Consider the following 20,534-nt stretch of genomic DNA (forward strand, 5'->3'; position numbering starts at 1 on the left):
ACCAAGCCACAAGGTCGAGACAATTGTCTGTAGACCTGCGAGACAGGGTTGTGTGAAGACAGATCTGGGCAAGGATACAAAAAAAATCTGCAGCATTGAAAGGCTTTGGTCAGACAGGACCCAATGGTCATTATGAATGAGATTCAGAGTTCCTTTGAGAAGATGAGAGAAGCATAAAGAAGGACAAACATCAGTGCAGCTTAGTGCCTGGTTTGTTCCACACACAGTGTTGGGAATTGTAGCCAAATAGTTCAGTCTTTGTTTCATCTGACTAGATGATTTTACTTGTCATGGTCTGAGAGTCGTTCAGGTGCTTTTTGGCAAACTCCTGGCAAAAAATGGCTTCCATCTGTCCACTCTACCATAAAGGCTTGATTGGTGGAGTGATGCACTGATGTTTGTCCTTCTTTATGCTTCCCTCATCCTGTCAAAGGAACTCTGGATGTCATTCATAGTGACCACTGGGTCCTTGGTTACCTGTCTGACCAAGGCCCTTCGTTCCGGATTATTCAGTTTGGCTGAGTGGCCAGATATATCTTCCACATGAAGAACAGGACCTTCAATATATTATATGTGGAAATTTTCAAAAATCTCAATTTTGCAAACGTTACCAGCACATCATTAGGCTACTTGTTTGCACGAAAATCACGCATTTTACACATTTCCATACCAGATGTCCCACAAATTCACAGCATAGGATGGCATATCTGACATTTAACGAATGTGCTGTTTGTGCTAGAGATGCACCGATATGGAATTTTAGGGCCGATAACAATAACCGATATTTATTGGTTTGTTGTGGCCGATACCAATAACCGATAATATTACTCTTGAGAAATATCTTTTAGTTTCTGCAAGTGAAGTCCCACCCACTGTTCTGTAATAGGTCTGTAGGGTGAGGGGGTCCCAAAAATGAGGAAGGAGAGTTTGTAGCCTCACCCCCTCGACAAAGATATAGGACTTCCTGCTTTCAATGATGCCAAATGACGATTTTTACATCATTGAAAGCAGGAGCTGCAACACTGAAATCCATATTTCTGCCATCTTCTGCTCTTTTAATACAATGGAAGTCAATAGTAAGAGTAGGGGCCCGTCCCAATACCTCCCCTACCCCTAGATTTTTGCCCTAACCCTCGTTTTTGCGTGTGCATGCATAGTTATTGCTAACGCTAGCTAGCTACAGTAGTTAAGTAGATATAATATCAACCTAGTCCCAATTATGTCTTTATTTCCTCATTCTCTACTCTAAGCTATTTTCATACATAATCTGTAAGATCGCTTGTACCTTCATCTGTGACCGGAGGCCACTGTCTAACATCATCAACCCAACAAGCCATACTGCCTGGCTGTAGCTGTCATTGAGGGTGCGTTATCACGGAGGTTTGTTTACATACCAGTAATAGCTCAGTAATGGCGTCGCCACAAGATGGCAGCCTCCACAGAACGCTCGTTGGATTCATGTATAGCCAGGACCGATGCAGGCGAAGTGGGAGATGAAATTACCCAGCAGACTGTGCAAGCTCACCGAGCCGGCCGCATTTTTCATATATTTTCACAAAAAAGCATATTAAAATTTCGAAATATGTTGGAATATGTTAGTTTGATGCACATCTGATGGACTGTTGAGTTTTGAACACTAATGTTAGAAAATATCTCACGAAGCTATCTGACGATGTTCATGATATCTGCTGAGTGCTTTGAGAGAGTCTGCCCATAAAATAACGTTATATTTCTGATCTGGGTAGTTTCGTCAATATTTAAGGTGTGTGTTCTGGTTTTCACATGAACACGTATATCTTTGTTGTTTAACCAGACGTAGATAAACCAGCACAGCCCACACAACAATGACCGCTGGAATGGGCATGGTCCTGAATGAAAATAGTAGCAGGCGGCTACTACCGGTAGACACGTCGGCGCGGTGCGCGACATAGGTTAGCACGTTCGCTACGCTAATTTGCATATAGTGGTGTCCCAATTCATAGGGAAATTCCTAGACATTTTGCCGAGTTTTTTCGTTCCGGCACCAGTGTGAATGGGTCAAGGCGGAAAGGGGAATCTGGGCGGGCATTTGGATGCTATGTCCAGCCCACCACAGGAGATTGCAAATAAATCTAACTGATCAAAAGCAGCAAGAGAGACAGCACATTATGTCAATCTTTAAATTCACAAAGTCTCCAGTCATTTAATGCCTGCTAGAGTTGACTGTAGCTCGGAATGCAATCGGTTGCCATAATAGGCTATCCTAAAATCAAGCGATAAAACAAAGCATGAGCTCATGAGCGTCTGTCTGCCCTATATGTATATCCTCTAATTTTAATGCTTACAGATATCTAGGCGATAAATCATGTAGGCCTATTGATCAATTTAAACACATTGTGAACCCCAAAGTTGGAGACATGCATATAGACATTGCTGCAAATTTAAAACCAGATTACTCTGGAATGGCTAACTGTACAGGGGAATGCTTTACACCTTGTGTTCGGTAAGGTCTGCTGTTTATTCTGATATATGGTTTGTCATGTGTTGAGGGAAAGTTCGCAAAGTATTCCACCAAGATGAATGGGTAGGGAGACGGGCACAGAAAATATGATTAAATTAAAGTTACTTTTCTCGCGAACCGTTTACCACAACAACTAACCACTAACATCGTTTAAAAGCTGAGAAAAAGCTCTTTCATGTGAGCAAATTTGGGTGGGACAGAAATACCTTTACAGAGCAGCAGCTCTGGCCATATCGGCTCTGGCTCACATGATGTACATTGCTTTAAATGCGGACAAGAATGAAAAGAAAAAAGAAACCAATGAGCTTATGTCGCGATTTCCGATAGACCTAGGCCAGGGATGTCAAAGTCAAATACATTAGAGGGCCAAAAAAACAAATTTGCTACAAGCCGAGGGCCGGAATGGTTCAATGTTTATTAAAACATATTAAAATGACTGCACGTAACCTATTGAACCAAGGCGTGTACTGTATTTTATTTAATGATTGAATAATGACTGTGACTGAAGTGCGGGCAAAGTTTGCACAAATGCACGATTTTTCCCATCCTCACCGACCTTGTCATAAAACTTGTTTAAATGATCATATGATGCCTCCTTGCTGCTTTGTCGTCTACATCAGCCTTTCTCAAACTTCTTTGACCTGAGGCCCAGTCAAGGCATACTTTGGGGTCATAGGGCCCACCTATATGAACCCACCTCCTCCTCCCACCCCCCATTAAATTATCATAATGATATCAATTATTATTATTTTTATACTATATTGCTATACATGCACTTCAAAACAGTCGATGTTTAAAGTGCTAAGATTGTTCACAAAAGTTTGTGAAAACATGCACATCAGAGTACTGCTTTACTAATGTAAAATATAATTAGGCCTACAATAGTTTAATTGTTTTTGCATTGTTGCATGATTCTTGCAGGAGACCTACTTCTCAAAACAACATCAGTTATATGGGTGCCGTTGTTTTGGGATGTTTCCCTCATGCAAGCATCATACACCGATAGAATATTTGTTATGTTATTTAATTACATTTAATTTGAATGCCTGAATGTAAGGATTCAGGAGACACAATACCAGCTTGTGTGAATGGTAAATGGCGGATCAGATCATGCGTAAATCACTGATCTGGAGATCTTTAACTATCTTTAACTAAGACTAATTAATAGCTTTTGGCTGACTTTAATACTTAATGCCAAACAGTGTTTTATATAGTTTGTGCTCTGTTTTTTATGAAAGTTGCATAAATCCACGTCGTCCTATTAAATGTCGTTTCATAATTGGCCTTCCAATAGGTTGAAGCTTAGCTTTGCTACAAACGTGCACACGCATGCATTGAATAAACGCTCATACCACGACTTAATTCTATGCCTCTGTTTGATGACACCAAATTAACAAGTATTTCCTACTAATTGCAGAAATGTTTGTTTTCTTTTTCTGTCCACGGCTCCTTGACCAATTGCGCAGCAAATTATCAGACGATGGCCCGGGAATAATTTCACTCTGCAGACCATTGTCCACATTGCTGACCGCGGCCCATAGTTTGACAAATGGTAACCTGCATGCTGCCATATTAAGGCCTTTTTACGGTGTGTTTTAGCCGCGTTTTCAACATCCAAACATCCAAAGAGTATTCTAACGTTAGCTTTGAGATACTGCTTGATTGCATAACTTAACTTTGTTTAGTCTCCTAAATGTACTATGTTGTGATAAGACCTTAGCAGAGTTAACTTTAATGGAGCAGTTTTGAACAAATTTGAACAATGATGCTAAGCGGATTTAATAGCAATTTAGCCCGCCGTCTTCTATGCCAGTGTTTCTCAAAGTGTGGTCCGGGGACCACTGGTGGTCCGCAAGCTATCCCAAGTGGTCCGCGGGCAGATGTGGTAAAACATAATATAGAGGAGTTGTTTGCAATATTGAACCAACTTGTATGTAAATCCAAACAGTTCTGCAACACTGCCTATGTAAGCTATGCCAATTTAAATCATATAAATCCTCTGACACAATAAGTAAGGTGCAAAGACAATTAGCAAGGTGGTTCAGTGAGTAGGCCTATTGTGTCTATTAGCTAGGTGGTCCGTGATGTTTTTTTTACTGGTTAAGTGGTCCTTGGTCTGAAAAAGTTTGAGAAACACTGTTCTATGCAATGGTTCTGTCTGGCAACAACAATCCTTCAACAATCATTAATGTTTTGTTGAATGCACATGCAGAGGAGGGGCAGTGGGTCAACGTATGGGAAACACTGAGACATCTCCTCCTAAAAACAAGCAAATTTGTCTGGCAGTGCGTTGAGTAAATTTGTCTTAATAAGAATCCTTAAAATAAGTAATAGTCTTCTAAAATTAAGTCAAAAGGATCTTTCAAGAGAGCGCTAGGTAAGTCTCTTCATACTAAAAACAATACCAAATAGATTTTTTTAACTTAATATTAATAACACTTGGTTAGATTTATTTTTTTTGCAGTGTGTAAGGTCTATAGCTTCATTTACCTCTATCAAACCAAACCTCTCCCACCCCGGACCAACTTCTGCTGCACACCTTCCCCCACTACCTTTAAAACCAACAGCTGCCAATGATGTTAAGGTAAGAATGATGTAAATATTAAAATGGTATTCTTTCAGATAGTGCAGCTCTGTCTATGGGCTGCACTGAGGACAGAGAGAAGAACCATCTTACAGATGACCGATGGATTTTTGTCTGACTATGCTCAACCCAGTGCTGACATAAGTGAAATACCAGCTAAAAGACAGCGATATTCTCTGCCTCCCTCCTCGGGTTGTGTTGCCAAATCACAACCAGCGTAAGTACCATTTGTATTAGCACCTGTCCTCCTTGATTTACCATTTTTATTTGTAATTTCTGGTGTGTGGTTCCCTTAAATTGTAATTTATATATATTTATACTATTGATCAGAGTCTTTTTATATAGTAAATAGGGTTAGGAACCAACATATTATAATGAAAAATATTCACTATGAAAAAGTCAGAATCGGGACCGACAAACAGAACCAAAACAGGGTACCCGCGGAGTCTTAAAAGTATTAAAAAGTATTAAATTTCATTTTCCTAAATTAAGGCCTTAAAAAGTATTGAATTTCACCTCAAAGTCTGGAATTCACGGAGGTCTTAATTTTTCAAATGATCAGTAGATTTAGTCTAATAGGGAGGGAAAGTGAAAACCAGCGCCCCAAGTGGTTGCGTTCCTATCGAAGAGCAGCTCCATTGTTAAGTCCCATAGACCTATTTTTTTTTTAAAAATACTGTGAAGCCAAATCAGCGATCTTATCCACCAAAAATATTTTTCAGTGTCTATACAGTAATAATCTTCTAACTGTGAAAATGTCAGACCATATTTTGCCTTATTTAAAAAAAATTGAAATTGCTCCTTTTGTTTCTTAAGCGAACTACAAAAAGCCACATTGACTTTACCCTTCACGTTACTCACGGTAGCATGGTTTGTTTATTAGCCTGGTTAGCATTGCCACTTAACACTTACTGCCAGCTCTTCATGTGAGTAGAAGCACAACACCAGTTATCCAGACATAAAGGTTATCACCACGCGGTTTACATCACCTTCCGTTATTACAAAAATATGTAAGCCAGTTAAGCAAATTGCTGTATTGATCAGTTAGAGATTAAGCGCCCAAACATGTGACGTCACATGCAACTTTAGTTTGTTATCACCATCAGAGCCATATAAAGGTACCTTTATATGGCTCTGATCACCATGTTACGACAAAAACTCAAAACAATTCAACTGATCCTAAAAATAAGGTATGACCACTTGAAGCAATAGAGGTGACCCCAGTGCCTAACATATGGAAGGCATTAAATTAAGATCCCAATGTGCACCGAGATATATTTTTTCTAAAAAAAAATCCCATCCCCTCCGCTAAACTCTAGGAACGCAACCACTAGATGGCGATGAGATTACTTTCCCTCCTTATATCCTCACGTAGCGTGACAAGGATTAAAGTTCCGTCAAAAACAAAACCGGATGAAAAATCCGTCAATTTGATTTTAGAAATGTCATATTTGAGATCGATGCAGATCCGGTGAGAAAAAATAGGAGGGTGGGGGTGTCTATCACCTTTTCTTTTCCTTTCCTTTCCTTTTTTTAAGGCAACTACAAATATTAGGTCCGATGAATGAATGTGTGTGATGCTAAATGTTTAAAGACCTAATAGTTTTCTTGAGAACTTTCTGTGTCTCAATCAGAGATCGCTCAAGAAGATACGTCAGCCATGAGTTTCGCTTTGTTTATGTTGTAGCTACACGCTTGTCTCATTGGCCTGGGGCGGTTGCTTAAAAAAAAAAAAGAACACGTCTGGAGGACGGTCTGACACAATCGAGACAGCTGATGAGGTTGCCCAATCCGTTTAACTTTTTTGGATATGCTATTGTGAGCTCTATGTGCGAATTCGGAGGCTATGTTCTTTCCATGCATCAATGTAGACAATTTATTACTATCGCGAACTCTTGTCAGGGGAGGTCTATGCCACCCGATGTACTATTATTGTTACAGTTTTTAATCAATGCAACTAACATTATGTGTAAAGTGAAGCAATATAAACCGTAGCCTATGCCTTCCGTCTGTTTTGTAGGCTACAACAATGTTTTTCACAATTTGCGACGGAAGGTTTTGACTGAGCGTGTTAACAGTTCGCGACATTGTTATTTTATGTTGAGTAAGGGGATCAGTCGTGTTTATGACTCACAGACAGCCTTGTAGCCTATTTTGCTTAGGCCTCACTTTTAACGACAGTAGGTTGTGAGCGTATGTTAACAAAAAATAACCATGCAATTAAAATAGTCAACTTAAAACTTTGCTATTATAGCACAAAACCATAACCAGTAGGCCTACCAGAACCTCGCATATTAGCGTCATGATTTGTGTACGTTTATCTATAGCTGACCGGTTTTATGCTAAGTAGGCTAATGATGTTCTTTCATAGCATAACACGACCTGTCCCTCACCATATCGCAACCTCTTGTCAACCTTATACAATCTGTTGCTGAAGACAAAAGCCCTCTCCAGATTGTCGTTTATCAGATCGCAGACCTGTTGCATGAGCACACACAGTATTGCTGCTCATTGGAAAACTGCGTTGTCTGTAAAACTCAAAATTACCATTTTTTCATTAGATGCGGATGAGGCAACAAATGGAAATATGAACAATATCTAGACTGTTCTGATTCGTTACTTTGATGAGGAAATGTGAAGTCTTGCAAACTTGATTTTATAGATTTTACTTGGTGTTGAATTGCATATTAACAAGAAAAAAAAGCTCCCCTTTAAATACTTTTGGCCTGAAGTAATTCAATAAGAGTGTAAGTTAAAGCCTTGCTACAATATTGCTGCAGTAGAAAAGAACAGCAATGGCTAATCAGCAATGGTCAGGGATGGTATTGAAATATTTTTTTGTTAATCAGGAAAACTCAATCTCAATCAAGAACACTCTCAATTAGCCTTTATTCACATGGCGGCCATTGGCTGACTAAAACGAGGCTACAGGGTACACAAACCATAGGATTGTTATGTTCAATGCATTCACCTGTAGGTGGCATTAATTATATAGTAACTTAAGAGTACACTGTAGCCTCGTTTTGGTGTTTATTTGGTGCTTTACTTTGCTGTTTGCATCTTTTTGTACATTAAAAACCAATAGGTCGCGACCGCAAAAGGGGTGCTATCTCTATAGGTAGATATGAACAACGATGACTTATGGCCTGAAAAGTTTTTTTTTTTTCACTTTAATCCCTGAAATCAACTAGGTTCTATTCCGTGTAAATTTGTCCATGAAGCAGGACATTGTCAACGTTAATACCAAGAACAAATCTTTCGCGTTGCCACTGCACTGCTGTCATGTTCATGTTGCCATGTTCAAACACTTAAATAGTAATTATTTGAGGTTTAATCTTACCTTTTGATATTATTTATTCTGTCCAAATGGGTGCGATGTAGGTATTAAATTTCATCTGAAGTGGTATTAAAAAGTCTTACATTTAGGTCTGACAATTCTGGGGGTACCCTGCAAAAACTGAAATAGAAAAATATTACAAAATTCACATTGTTTATTTTTTTTTATTGGAATTGGTTCTGCCTTTTAATTTCTAAACACAATAGCCCCTTTATTAATGCAAACAGGTGAAGAATGATTTTAACTAACTGCTCCAAATTGATCTGTATGTATTCTTATAGTGCATGTACTTTGGCTCTCTTCTCTCTCTCTATCCCAATTACAATTACTTTTTAACCCTCTAAGCAGCAATGTCGGACAAGCAGCACCGCCGATTTAAACAAACGATAGATCCAAGTCTGGTGTATCTCATTTGTACTATCTACCAATAGACAGACATCCAGAGCTTCGATTCAAGCCCAAATATGTAGGCCAAAGTGTAGAGGAAGAAGTGAATCACACTTGAAAAAGATGGATGGCCCTATCTTAGCGATCTAAAACTCGGTGCAAAGCATATCACGAAGCAAAGCGTATTCCTATCTTACACTATGCGCCATGTGCGTCTGTTATTGAACAATGTGCTCAGTTTTTTTATTCAGTCATTCGAACATTATTGTGGTGTTACTTTGAAACTTAAACACGTTGAGAAACTAAACAGTCCAACTAGTAGACTACGATGAGCTAGCCAACTATGCTAGCCTACTTTGTTTACAATATTTCCAGGCTTCAACCAGACAGCTGAATTAAAGAGGTAGAGTTGTAATAAAAATAGTAGGCTCTAATCTGCATAAGGTGAGCTGTCATGAATATCAAAAAATCAGTATTCTAGTTTTGGCCTTTCTTCCACACGAAAACTCAGTTTTTGGTCATTGAAACAAAAAAAAATAATGACCAAAGTGGAGATTTTCAAAAACTCCACATACTAGACATTGACACAAAACAAAAGACAATAAGACTAAATGGATGGAGCGGCATAGTCACCAGCGTACTTGTGACACCAAGACATACAAGACAGACAACAGAGCAAAAGAACAAATAAAAAGTAAAAAGAAAATAAATTTAAAAACAAAAATCATGTTAAATTTGTCCAATTTCCAACCGGCTGAAAATATCCAAGGGTAATGATGACCCGTGTGAAACTGCACACAGCTGTGTGTTCACAACCGATGCAAGGCTAAAGTTCTTTCACTGACCAACCCGGAGAACTGGCGAGCAGAGCACCGGAAGAACAGAACAGTCTGAAGTCACGATGGGCAATCTTCTTGCTGATCAGCAGCTCGTGGCTTTAGCAAGGACAGTTTGTTGCTTCATGACTCCCGACGTCGCCATCAGTGCTCCCCACGTCAACCCTCAATCCAGGCAACGTCAGATGCTAGTAACGTTATGGCGGCTCGTAGGTCAGCCGCAGCTCGGTGGTCGTGGCAGCTGCAGATCTCTCGCAGAGTAGGCCCATTGCCCTGAGCAATCTTTCCGTCCAGACCAGTCCAGCCAGTGGATGTGCAGCATCATATGGATGAGGGACGGCTAGTCAAGGCAAACTCATCAGCCCAGTGGAATAGAAGTTAACGTATAGATATCAGCTGGATTAAAAAAAAAAAAAAAGTTTAACTTGACAAATAAATACAAAAATAACAGAACATTACATAAAATGACGAACATTACATAAAAACAAACAAAAATATGATGCCAGACAGAGCGTTGTGTCTCGCCAGCGTCCCCGTAACCTAGCAACTATGTAAATAATGACAATATTTTTAGATTTTGTAATTGAAGAATCTGAAGGAAAATTAGTAAGCAGAATTGGAATCAATAAAATTTGAATGATTAGATGAACCCTAATGGTAGAGTATTTCTCTGTGTATTGAATTGTGTTAACGGAATTGATCTTTACTCCATTTAGTATGTTTGAAATGAAGAAAAGAAGCCTGGTGTGGGCTGCTGTGGAGAAGAGACTGGAGGAACTGATAACAGAACTGAATAAGTGGACGCATTCCCAAACCCTATTTCTTCTTGAAGGGATAGCGGTCATTCTCCGTCTTGCTGGACTTTGCTCCAAGATTAGCCTCTCAGAAACAGACAGGTACAGTAACACAGACTCCAGGGCTCTACACTAACATTTTTTTCCAGGAGCACTTGTGCGCCCAAGTTAAAAAAATTTAGGAGCACAGACAAAAATTTGGGCACACAGTCAGTTCTGTATTTAACTTAAACATAATCTAACATTACACTGCAGCTAACACTTAAACATGCCAGTGCACCAATTGCGAATATTAAGAATGACTGACAACATTTAGGCTACAGGAATTAGGATTTTAAAGATCAGTGCCTACTTTATTTTCAGTCTGTTCTATTTTCCTACATTTTGTTAACGTAAAATAGTATAATACATTGCCATATTTGCATTTAGCCTGTATATCAAGTATCCTGCCAAATGTAGGCTAATTTATTTATTTGTGAATCCATCTGTAGCTAATCCAAATATGCCCATGGTGACTTATCTGACTGCATACTGCCTAATACTACTACTAAAACAGTCCCTTTTTCTCTTCCACAAAACCCAACATAGGCTAATCAAGGATATATATATTTTGTATACTTTTACTTTTTATTTGAAATATATGCAATGATGGGGGCAGTAGGCAAACGTTAGGCCTACTTTCGTTTTGCACTTCACCTTGTATTCGGTGTAAACAAACAAGCATGCGTGGAAGCCTGGAGTTGTCAGTAGCGTTCTACCTTTGAATAAAATGGGAGTATTACGGGAAGCTACTTTTGTGCCTGTTCGCTACAGCTATATTTTGCATATTGCAGCCAATACGTCAACTGGGCTAAAAGGCACGTTAGGTTACCTTTCCTTCTCTCACTGCATTCTCAGAATCTCATCCTGTTCCTCCGATATCCGATGAATTCGGTGGATAGAAGAACTAATTTCCTTAATCTTTGCATCTTGGCTGGCTAGTCTAACTTTCCACTTTTTTTCGTGCTCTTGGATTTGATAGAAGCTGACTACTAGCGAAGTCACAACGCTTAAACTGCTAACGTTGATGGGAGGTGTATTTTTTATGCTGCATTCGCGACGTGATTCTATGGTTTGCACCAGTAATGTTTCTTGATGTTGCGATGTATTTTGTAGACAAACATTGACATGGTTAGAAGTCATATGCCAATGTAATGTAATGTAAAAGTAGTTACACTAATGATTCAAAGTTCGCTAGCAAGTAAGCTAATGAAGCTAATATGGAAAGTTTGGGGAATGTGTGGTGTTTGGGCACACATCGTCATCAGTAGCATAAGACATTCATACTTTGGTCAACTAAAGGGCTTCTCTGTCATGTAAACAGAGATAATAGACCTCTGAAGTTCGCCTACAAAAAGGAACCAAAGCTGCCATCTTTGCCCATATAAGGAGATCCGGATGTTAATTGAAGCTAACTACCTATGGCAAGTTGCATTTCAAGTTAGCTCTGGGGTAGCAAAAATCTAAGTTTGCCGTTTTAACATAGCGAAGATCACAGTTGCGATAATTCAAAAACACCATGTTATTTTCCCATAGGAAAAATCGCAAGATACCGGATCTCAAAGATGGCAGCTTTTTTTGTAGGCGAACTTCAGAGGTCTATGACAGTGGTCAGTGGTCAAAATGTTTTGACTAAAACTTTGCTAAGATACCTTGAGTTCTCTTTTGACTACTTCTAGACTAAAATGACAAGACTTTTAGTTGACTAAAACTTGACTAACAAAATTTATATTTGAATGACTAAACAGGACCTTTGACGGGACTAAAAGTAGGACCAAATTAAAAAATAGGTGACAAAAGGTAACACTAGCAGTTATTCACTTGTCCCATGCTGTCTTCCACATTTTACATTTTCTCCAAAATGTTGTATTGATGTGATTTAAATTCTAAAATGACAACCAATCACCAGCATAGTTGTTTTGTGTTAAATACTTGTAGGGGAGCTGAAGTGCGTTTGCCTGAGGGAGAAAAAAATGAAGACCTCAGTAACTCTTTGAGCAATGGCAACAAGCTGGTGTGGTTGCAGGAGAAGACATTGGTGCAGGTGTTGGACACCTGTTACAAAGTGTTGGTCAAAAGTGCAGTTGGAGAAGATCTGAAGTCATGGATGGAATGTATTATCAGAATCCTGGATGCCATACTCTTCATTACCAGTAAGGAATTACTGATTGTTTTTGTGTGCCAGAAACATGAAAGTGTTGTTCCAAATTTACTTATCGCACCAGTTCTGGCACAATAGTATGCCAATGGCAAAATAATTATTATCAAATAAGCATGTTACATGACATTTCTACTGTTAGCAAGCTCTTGCCTAGTTTTCCACAGCTAAAAATAAACAGTGAAAATGTGTTTCATTCTAAATTAAGAATAAGAAAAGCGGATGAAAAGAGGATGTGAAGGAATGAGTGCCCACTGCTAAGTATGTGCAGGGGCTCAGCACCAGACACAGTAAAAGTAAGGATGATATGCCAGCGCTGAGCCCTGGACAGCCCTGGTCCAATTTAACCCCTGGTCATGGCTTTGACTGCTTATTCAGACATCATGTGCAGTGTGTCTTACAGTACATGTTAACAGTGTGAAAAACTTGTATTTACTTGAGAACTTTCACTGATTTGCACTTAATTGATTCTTTTTAGTAATTCTTGTATTTTGTGTGCCAAGTCAACAGGAGGCAGGAACCCAGTCTGAATAAGTGTTTCTGTGCATTGCTGTCCATTCCTTGGGTGCAGGAGCACAATACTCTCTCAGTCTATCAGACTGCTGACTTCCCAGCAAATACCACTGCACTCTCCCAGAAATTGGCTCCATTTTTCTGTAAGCTGCTTAACTAGCATTTTACTGTAGATGTTCATTGTTTGTCCATTGTATAATTTAATGGCAAGAATTTGGTACCAAATGGTAAAATGACCAAATAATGATTGTTTGTTAACTGTGTTTGTGGCAATTAAAGCATTTGTTTGTTCTGTTTTTTCTGTTTTTATGATGCTACTGCAGCACCTCAAATGCAAGCCCATTGTGTGTTCCTGATGTCCCTGCTTCCAAAGAAGGTGTGTCCTGATTGGCGTTCATCGGTATATCGGTGGGCCCTGCATAGTATTAATGAGGAAGTGAGGGCTGAGACTGTGCGAGGATTCCCTATCCTGTTGCACAACCTTGGTGTCAAATCCTATGGCCTCATCCATGAAGTCTTGCTGTAAGTGAACCTTTTAAACAGTGGTCCCCAAACTTTTTCTTCAGAGGGCCAGCTCACTATGCCTGGCTCTAAGAGAGGGCCAGAGAGTCTAAGTATGACAGTAACCGTAAATAGCTTAGTGCTGTGAACAACAGCAGTCTACCTTAGTTGAATATTAATCCATTGCATTTAATTATGTATTGCAATCTAATACCATTATTAGCTGTGTTTATTTTATATTGCCATCATGCCATATCAATATAATATGAAGTTCAACATGGAAATAGCTCAAATTAAATAATACTAATACAAAGACTTCCTAGCATTCTGAAAAGTATGTTCTTCAGAATTTGTGAACTTTTTGCATACACAGCTCAAGTTGAGAACAAACTGTCCTACAAATAATTTAAAGTTCTCAAACTATGAGAGTTTTATGAAGTGCTGAAAAAAGAACATCTGAAATGACCACTATTTTCATTAATTTCTAAAGGAGTGTTGGAACATTTTTGACAGATGGTAATATTTGAAAATGTTTACATATGTTTTTACAGAAACAGGTTGCAGGACAGCTCATCCCTTGTGAAAGTCCGGTTAGCTGGTATCTCTGGACATCTGGTCTGCTGTTTGTCAGAGAACTCCCGACTCCAACTTCTAGAGAAATCTGTAATGTCATCGAAATATCTTTGTGTGCACTTTACAATGGCAAACACTCATTCTGATGGAACTACCACTATTGGAGCTTCTATCCTCACACCCTTCCTTACACTGCTCAAGCCTCAGGAAGATAGTCCAGTGAAACAAGGTGAGGAAGTTTTTCTCTGCAATAAAAGCATCTTGTTCAGCTGTAGTTTACTTGATGTGTTTACAGGCATGTGCTTTTCTTCACTCCTTGGCAGCTTTTATGGAGAATATTCCTCATCTGTGTATGCACTTGGATTTGAGCCACTGTGACCCAGATACTAAAGCACTGGTAACTGCTTTGGTTGACCTTATAGAGGACCCAGACCATGGGGTACGCATGCTCTTCAGTAAGAACCTAAAGAACATGCTGGAATCGTGGAATGGTGATGACTTCCTGAAAGATGTATGTTCACTGCCTACATCAACTCAATGGAAATATGAAATGATTTAATAGTGCCATGAATGTCATTAATATCCACTCTGTTAAAGGTCCTTGCTAGCCGGTTAAAAGAAGCCTACAACAACGCAAAGATGGGAAGAAACAATGATTTGAAATGCACGCTCATTTTTGCTACAGGAGAAATTGGCAGGTACTGTCTTTAAAAATACAGAAGTAATTCATAAATAATTTGAAATCTGTCTCTGTATGTAGCAGTAATACTAGCAAAGACTTGATTTTCTTTCACTCTGGGCAGAGCTGCAAAAGGTAGCCTTGTGTCCTTTGCTCTGCTGCACCTCTTGCACTTTTTACTGTCCAAGACCACACAAGTGTCCATGGTGGCTTACACTGAGATCCAGGCCTTGGCCACATCAAGGGGCTTGAAACTGCAGTCTTTTTTCAACCAGTATCGTAAACCAGTCTGCCAAGTGAGTGCTCTGCATGCAACTGATTTTGCGGTATCTTTTGGAACACCTGACATAACAAGCTATAGTGCCATGCAAAAGTATTCAACCCCCCTGAAAGTCATTACCATTATTTTTTTTACTACTATATTACAATCGTTTATCCACATCCATGTAATGGGGCTTTTCCACTGCATGGTATCAGCTCAACTCGGCTCTACTCGGTTTTGGTACCAGTTGTTCATTTTCCCCTGCAACAGAGTACACCCATAAATTAGCTGATTGCCATAGCAATGCTGCAGAAAACAACTGTAACGTCATTAACGTGGCAATAGAGGAATTAAAAGGGATTTGGTTTGTGGTCCTTGGTTTGTGGCATTCTGTTACAGTTCAAAGACACAATATTTACCAAAAGAGGCTCAAGACAGCTAGGGGTGTGGGATGTGTTTGTCTTTCATGGAACAACTTTCAATGAGAAAGTCTGGTTCTATTTTAAATAAATTACGCCTCTTTCATAAGGCCGCCTTGATTTCAAACTTACGCACTGTGGGTGTGACAGAAGCGGGAATGGGAAAATACACGTAACACAGAAGTGCATTAAAAAAACGATTTACGTACAAATGGGAGAATTCCCCCCTGTAGTTCTGCTGCATAAATTTGAACAAATACAATTGTTTATTGTACAGAAACATACATAGCCTACTGTTTAAGTTTATTCACAATACCACTTCAAACATTACAATAAACCTGTAGGGGTACAAAGACAGGCGGGTAGAGGGAATGGGTCTCCCAAAGAAGCTAGAAAATCTTATAGGTGGGGGCCCATGGTTCATGAAAGGGTAGTGGTACAGACAATGATATACACAGTAACCACCTGAAACCAGACGGTGACAACATACATACTTAACATTGCATACACATACATGTAACATCACATACGACATTACATACACATCCAATCATACACATACATCCCAGTAGTCCATGAGGAAACAGTTTTATATTAGATATAGGTTAGGAAGAGATTATTTTTTAGTTGTCTTTTTGAAGTTGGAGATTGAGGGCAGCAGCACCTGGAGGCCATCATCAATCCTGTTCCAAAGCTGTGGCCCCCTACAAGCAGCACTCATACTGGCGCGCACATGTCGACGACATTTACCTGTTATGAGTGGTTTAGTTCTCGTTTGGTATGTGTGCTGGGGGCTGGAGATGGGAATAAGACTACACAATCTAGTGTTGAGCCTGTCATGCAGTTAATTGGCTACAGTGCTGTGAAGAGTTTGGAAGTTAAGGTAGGGCAACTTAATTTAGGAACCAGAACATGGGCCATAGACTACAGTTGACCAAGCCTCTATTTCTTGTACCTGTAAAAACATCCGCTAGATAGTTTATATAGCCAACGACATTCGTATTTGCAATAGGCCTAGAGATTACTTAAGTCACTACTGGCTGATTTATCAAACGGGTGCTTTCTCTTTGTACTCCCCAAGGCCTAGGGTGACCAAATTATTTTTATATGTTGGTTTCCAGGGGCCGTATCAACACATCCCATATCCAGTCATTTGATGTATAGCACACTCTTACTACGCTCATACTTAGTCCTATCTTCACATTCCGGCGAAGCATAGCCACTTGGGCTAAGTGATTTGCAGCCAGCACCTCAGAAGCTCCGGTGTTACTACTTCAAACTCCAAGGAGCATTCAGTGTAGGCTAATGAAGCCGACCACTTCAAGGCACTTCAAGCTAGGCTAGCGGTGGGTGTGTCTGACCGAGTAACTATACGCACGGAGATGAGAAGGGTATATATTGACTTACCGAACTCTGGGGAATACGCTGAATGAGCTAAAGTCCCAAAAAGTTGGCATGTTCCTTTAAAATAACTTAAACAAAGCCAACAGCAGTGTTTCCCATACATTGACTTATTTGACTAAATGACTAAATTGTGCTTGAAACTGGTTGGGGAATCAAAACCGCGCTGCAATAATTTGTTAAAAACTGTTGCATTTGAGTTAATTCTGCAAACCTACCACCACAAATAGAATTCAGTTCTGTGGGAAACACTGAACAGACTATATTCTAGGTCAGGGGTGGGCAAACGTTTTGGCTCAAGGGCCACATTGAAAATTGGACAGCGGGCTGCTATTAATGTTGTTTATTGATACTGACTCCAGGAAAACGATGTCTACACCATTCCTTTTATAGTGTGGCCATACGCCTGTGACTGCGTCCTTGCTGTTTTCTAGGGATGCACAATATTGAATTTTAGCCAACATCCGATATGCCTGTATTAACAAGCTCATTTTGGCCGATTGACAATGCTGATACCGATATTCAGCTCTAATTTTTAGTAATTGAAAAGTTTATCCTGTACTACAATTAACCTATTATATGATGGTGTAGGCTACTTGCTGTCGATGCGGGACATTACAAACTTTACTTTGATTTAACCCTGTATCATTTTAGTAGCCTAAAATTTTCACATAAACATGTAAATGTCATAGGCTACTTGACTACATGCCCGTTCCCCAAGAACTGTGTTGTTGACAATATGACGCATTGTTCAGAAATGCAGCTGTAACCCTGTAAACTTAAAATGTCAGTCTGTAGAGTAAAATGAATGAGCCCTACAACACGTAGGCTAGTAACTTTACAGATAGCTTTCCTTCTGGACTTCATGAAACTCACAAAGCTTTCTAACATTAGCTAACGTTACACACTTTAGAAACTGATTGCATTGTAAACAAAAGCTTAGCAATGCGGTGCCGTTTTTTCTGGCTTAGTGCTTTGTAGAGTTCAGGATGATGGCTCTTAAGATGTGTAATTAAATTGGTAACGTTAAAAGAGTATCGTTTTACCCCTCCTTGCATCACTGGTACTTTATAAGCCCTGCAAATAGCAATTTTGTTTTCAGTTTCTGGAATTTGGAAATAAAATGCCTCACAGCCATGTTGAAGTATGTTGTTGGCGCTCATAGTAACGTAAACATTTGCTTCGCGTGCGCATAATTTACAGGTCACCTTATCGGCCAGGCACATCGGCAGAAATGTCCATATTGGCCGATGCCGATAATTAAGTTGTGAAGCTTTTATCTGCAGATGCCGATGTCAGGCCGATATCATTGTGCATCCCTACTGTTTTCTGTACATTGACTCAATAGCAGCTCTTCAGGTACGAGGTTGTGTTATCAGAGAAGATGTTTTGGGGAGAGCTGCTCAGCATCTTGATTTAATTGGATAGCTGGGCAATGCACAGCATAGGTTTTTTAACATTTCACCCAAACAGTCAGTTCTTCACATTCTATTGCTGTTTTAGTTCGTTTTTGAGCGTTTGATACCAATTTTTTTATTCCCCCCTCCTTTTATGCTTAAAAATGTAGATTTCGTTTGAATACCTTTGGGATGAATACTTTTGTATGGCAATTTATGTTCAAATTATCAATTTTTGATAATGAAATACAAATACTTAACATCTTTGCATTATAAAGAAATTAATCATAAAGATAAAGAGGAAAGATAGATTTGTTAAAATGTTGGCAAAATGGTGCGGTGTTAAACAACTGGCAATTAGAGATTGTGTGTCTGATCATTTTTATACAGTTTCTGGTGGAATCCATTCACTCGCGCCACATCACAGCGCTGCGCTCTACCCCAGATCAGAGCAGTGAGGCTCTTCGTGAAGAGGCAGCTCACCAGAGGGAGGTGGCCCTGGATGTCCTCTTTCATGTGGCCCAAGTCTTTGATTTCCCTGACCTCAACCGCTTCCTCAATGTATGTATGTCTTTTTTTCTTCTATTTTAAGAAGCATGTCTTTATTTAACCCTATGTGGCCAATGGACTTAAATTGCGTCCAAAATCGCAACCATCCTTCTCTGTTGAATTGCTCACACTGGTCTCACAGGTATCATATGCATATCACATGAAAGTGGAGCCTAACCTTTCCAAAGCTATTAGTTATTAGTTGATACAATGGCTAGTTGCTGTGATAAATGAGTTGTGAGAAAATTAACATTACATTTACATGAAATGTAATCATATTCACACTCCACACATGGCTCTACATCCATCTACACATCCATTCTTCTCAGTGGAATATCTCACAAACTCTTCACTCAACACAACAACCATATATCAAAATAAACAGCAGGCCTACAATATAATGTATTCTTCTGTACAATAAGACATTCCTAGGTAAGCTGGTTTTGAAATTGAAAACCTTGGGTCAATTGCATTGCGCTAAAGAGTGCTATATAAATAAATGTGACTTGACTTGACTGCTTTCACATGGAAACAGTATTTATGAATATGTTCATGATGTTGGCTTAAAACCCTTTACTTTTTCCTCTCATTTATTTGCTTAGCGCACACTCCAGGTTCTCCTCCCCTACCTAGCAGCCAAGGCCACCCCTACTGCCTCAGCTCTTATACGGACAATTGCCAAACAACTCAACAGCAACAGGAGAGAGGTCCTCATTAGCAACTTCAAGTACATCTTTTCTCACCTTGTGTGCTCCTGCACCAAGGATGAGTTGGAGAAGGCCTTCCACTATCTTCAGGTGATTGAAGTAAAGATTAAATGAGAAATAGTTGGGAGGGTAATATGAAGTTGGAGGGAAATGGTTCCTTGTTCGTCTTTTGACAAGTAGGATTTAAATTAAGTTGACGACTTTGTTTTTTGCATAGAATGAGACTGAACTGGAGTTAGGCAGTCTTCTACGACAGGATTTTCAGGGCCTCCACAATGAATTGCTGCTTCGGCTGGGAGAGCACTACCAGCAGGTTTTCAATGGGCTTGCAATCTTATCCTCTTTTGCCTCAAGTCACGACCCCTCTCAGAGTCTACAGGAAATTAGCACTCCAGAGTGCATGGTGAGTAGTGGTCTCTTACCTGCTAGGCATATTCATATATTTTTGTTTAGTCATAAGTATGTGACTTGCAACAACTTCAATTTTTACATTTCTGCTACACAGGCTGATTATCTACAGCCTAAATTGTTGGGGATCTTGGCTTTCTTCAACTTACAGCTGCTCAGCTCTAGTGCAGGAGAGAAAGACAGGAAGAAAATGGTTTGTATGGGAAGCCGGAAATTGGCTGTCTACTAGTGATGTGTGGGTTGGGTTTTTTTTATGACCCGCACCCACCTGGCAAAATATGTTAAACATCGACCCGAACCCGACCCACAAATTGCTCATTTTAATGATAAGTAACGTGGTTGCATCCATATCATGGAGCAGCGATGCTAATGTTTCCTTATTTAAGACTGTGATGAAGCAGGCGCGATCCATTCTATACTGTTTAGCCTATGTGATATTGGTAAGGGTTATTTCTATTGCACAGTGGATATTGGAATGGGCTTATTGATT

The 20,534-nt window shown here is 39.5% G+C and overlaps 1 protein-coding gene across 3 annotated transcripts in view; it reads left to right on the plus strand.

The window, feature by feature from the left end:
* The window catches only part of atr (ATR serine/threonine kinase), a 128,360-nt gene that overhangs the window by 3,362 nt on the left and 104,464 nt on the right, over nt 1-20,534 (plus strand). For all 3 annotated transcript variants that reach the window (XR_007193741.1, XM_048246206.1, XM_048246214.1), the window contains exons 5-17: nt 5,123-5,301; nt 10,361-10,540; nt 12,416-12,630; nt 13,139-13,291; nt 13,472-13,670; nt 14,201-14,451; nt 14,546-14,733; nt 14,820-14,920; nt 15,026-15,197; nt 18,771-18,941; nt 19,532-19,726; nt 19,854-20,039; nt 20,142-20,237. Coding sequence is in view for 2 of the 3 variants with exons in the window: in XM_048246206.1 (XP_048102163.1) it covers nt 5,123-5,301; nt 10,361-10,540; nt 12,416-12,630; nt 13,139-13,291; nt 13,472-13,670; nt 14,201-14,451; nt 14,546-14,733; nt 14,820-14,920; nt 15,026-15,197; nt 18,771-18,941; nt 19,532-19,726; nt 19,854-20,039; nt 20,142-20,237 (2,286 nt within the window). In the remaining variant the exon portion in view is untranslated. The remainder of the gene's footprint in view (nt 1-5,122; nt 5,302-10,360; nt 10,541-12,415; nt 12,631-13,138; nt 13,292-13,471; nt 13,671-14,200; nt 14,452-14,545; nt 14,734-14,819; nt 14,921-15,025; nt 15,198-18,770; nt 18,942-19,531; nt 19,727-19,853; nt 20,040-20,141; nt 20,238-20,534) is intronic.

The sequence above is a fragment of the Alosa alosa genome, chromosome 1 (assembly GCF_017589495.1).
Source record: "Alosa alosa isolate M-15738 ecotype Scorff River chromosome 1, AALO_Geno_1.1, whole genome shotgun sequence".
NCBI classification, from domain to species: domain Eukaryota; kingdom Metazoa; phylum Chordata; class Actinopteri; order Clupeiformes; family Clupeidae; genus Alosa; species Alosa alosa.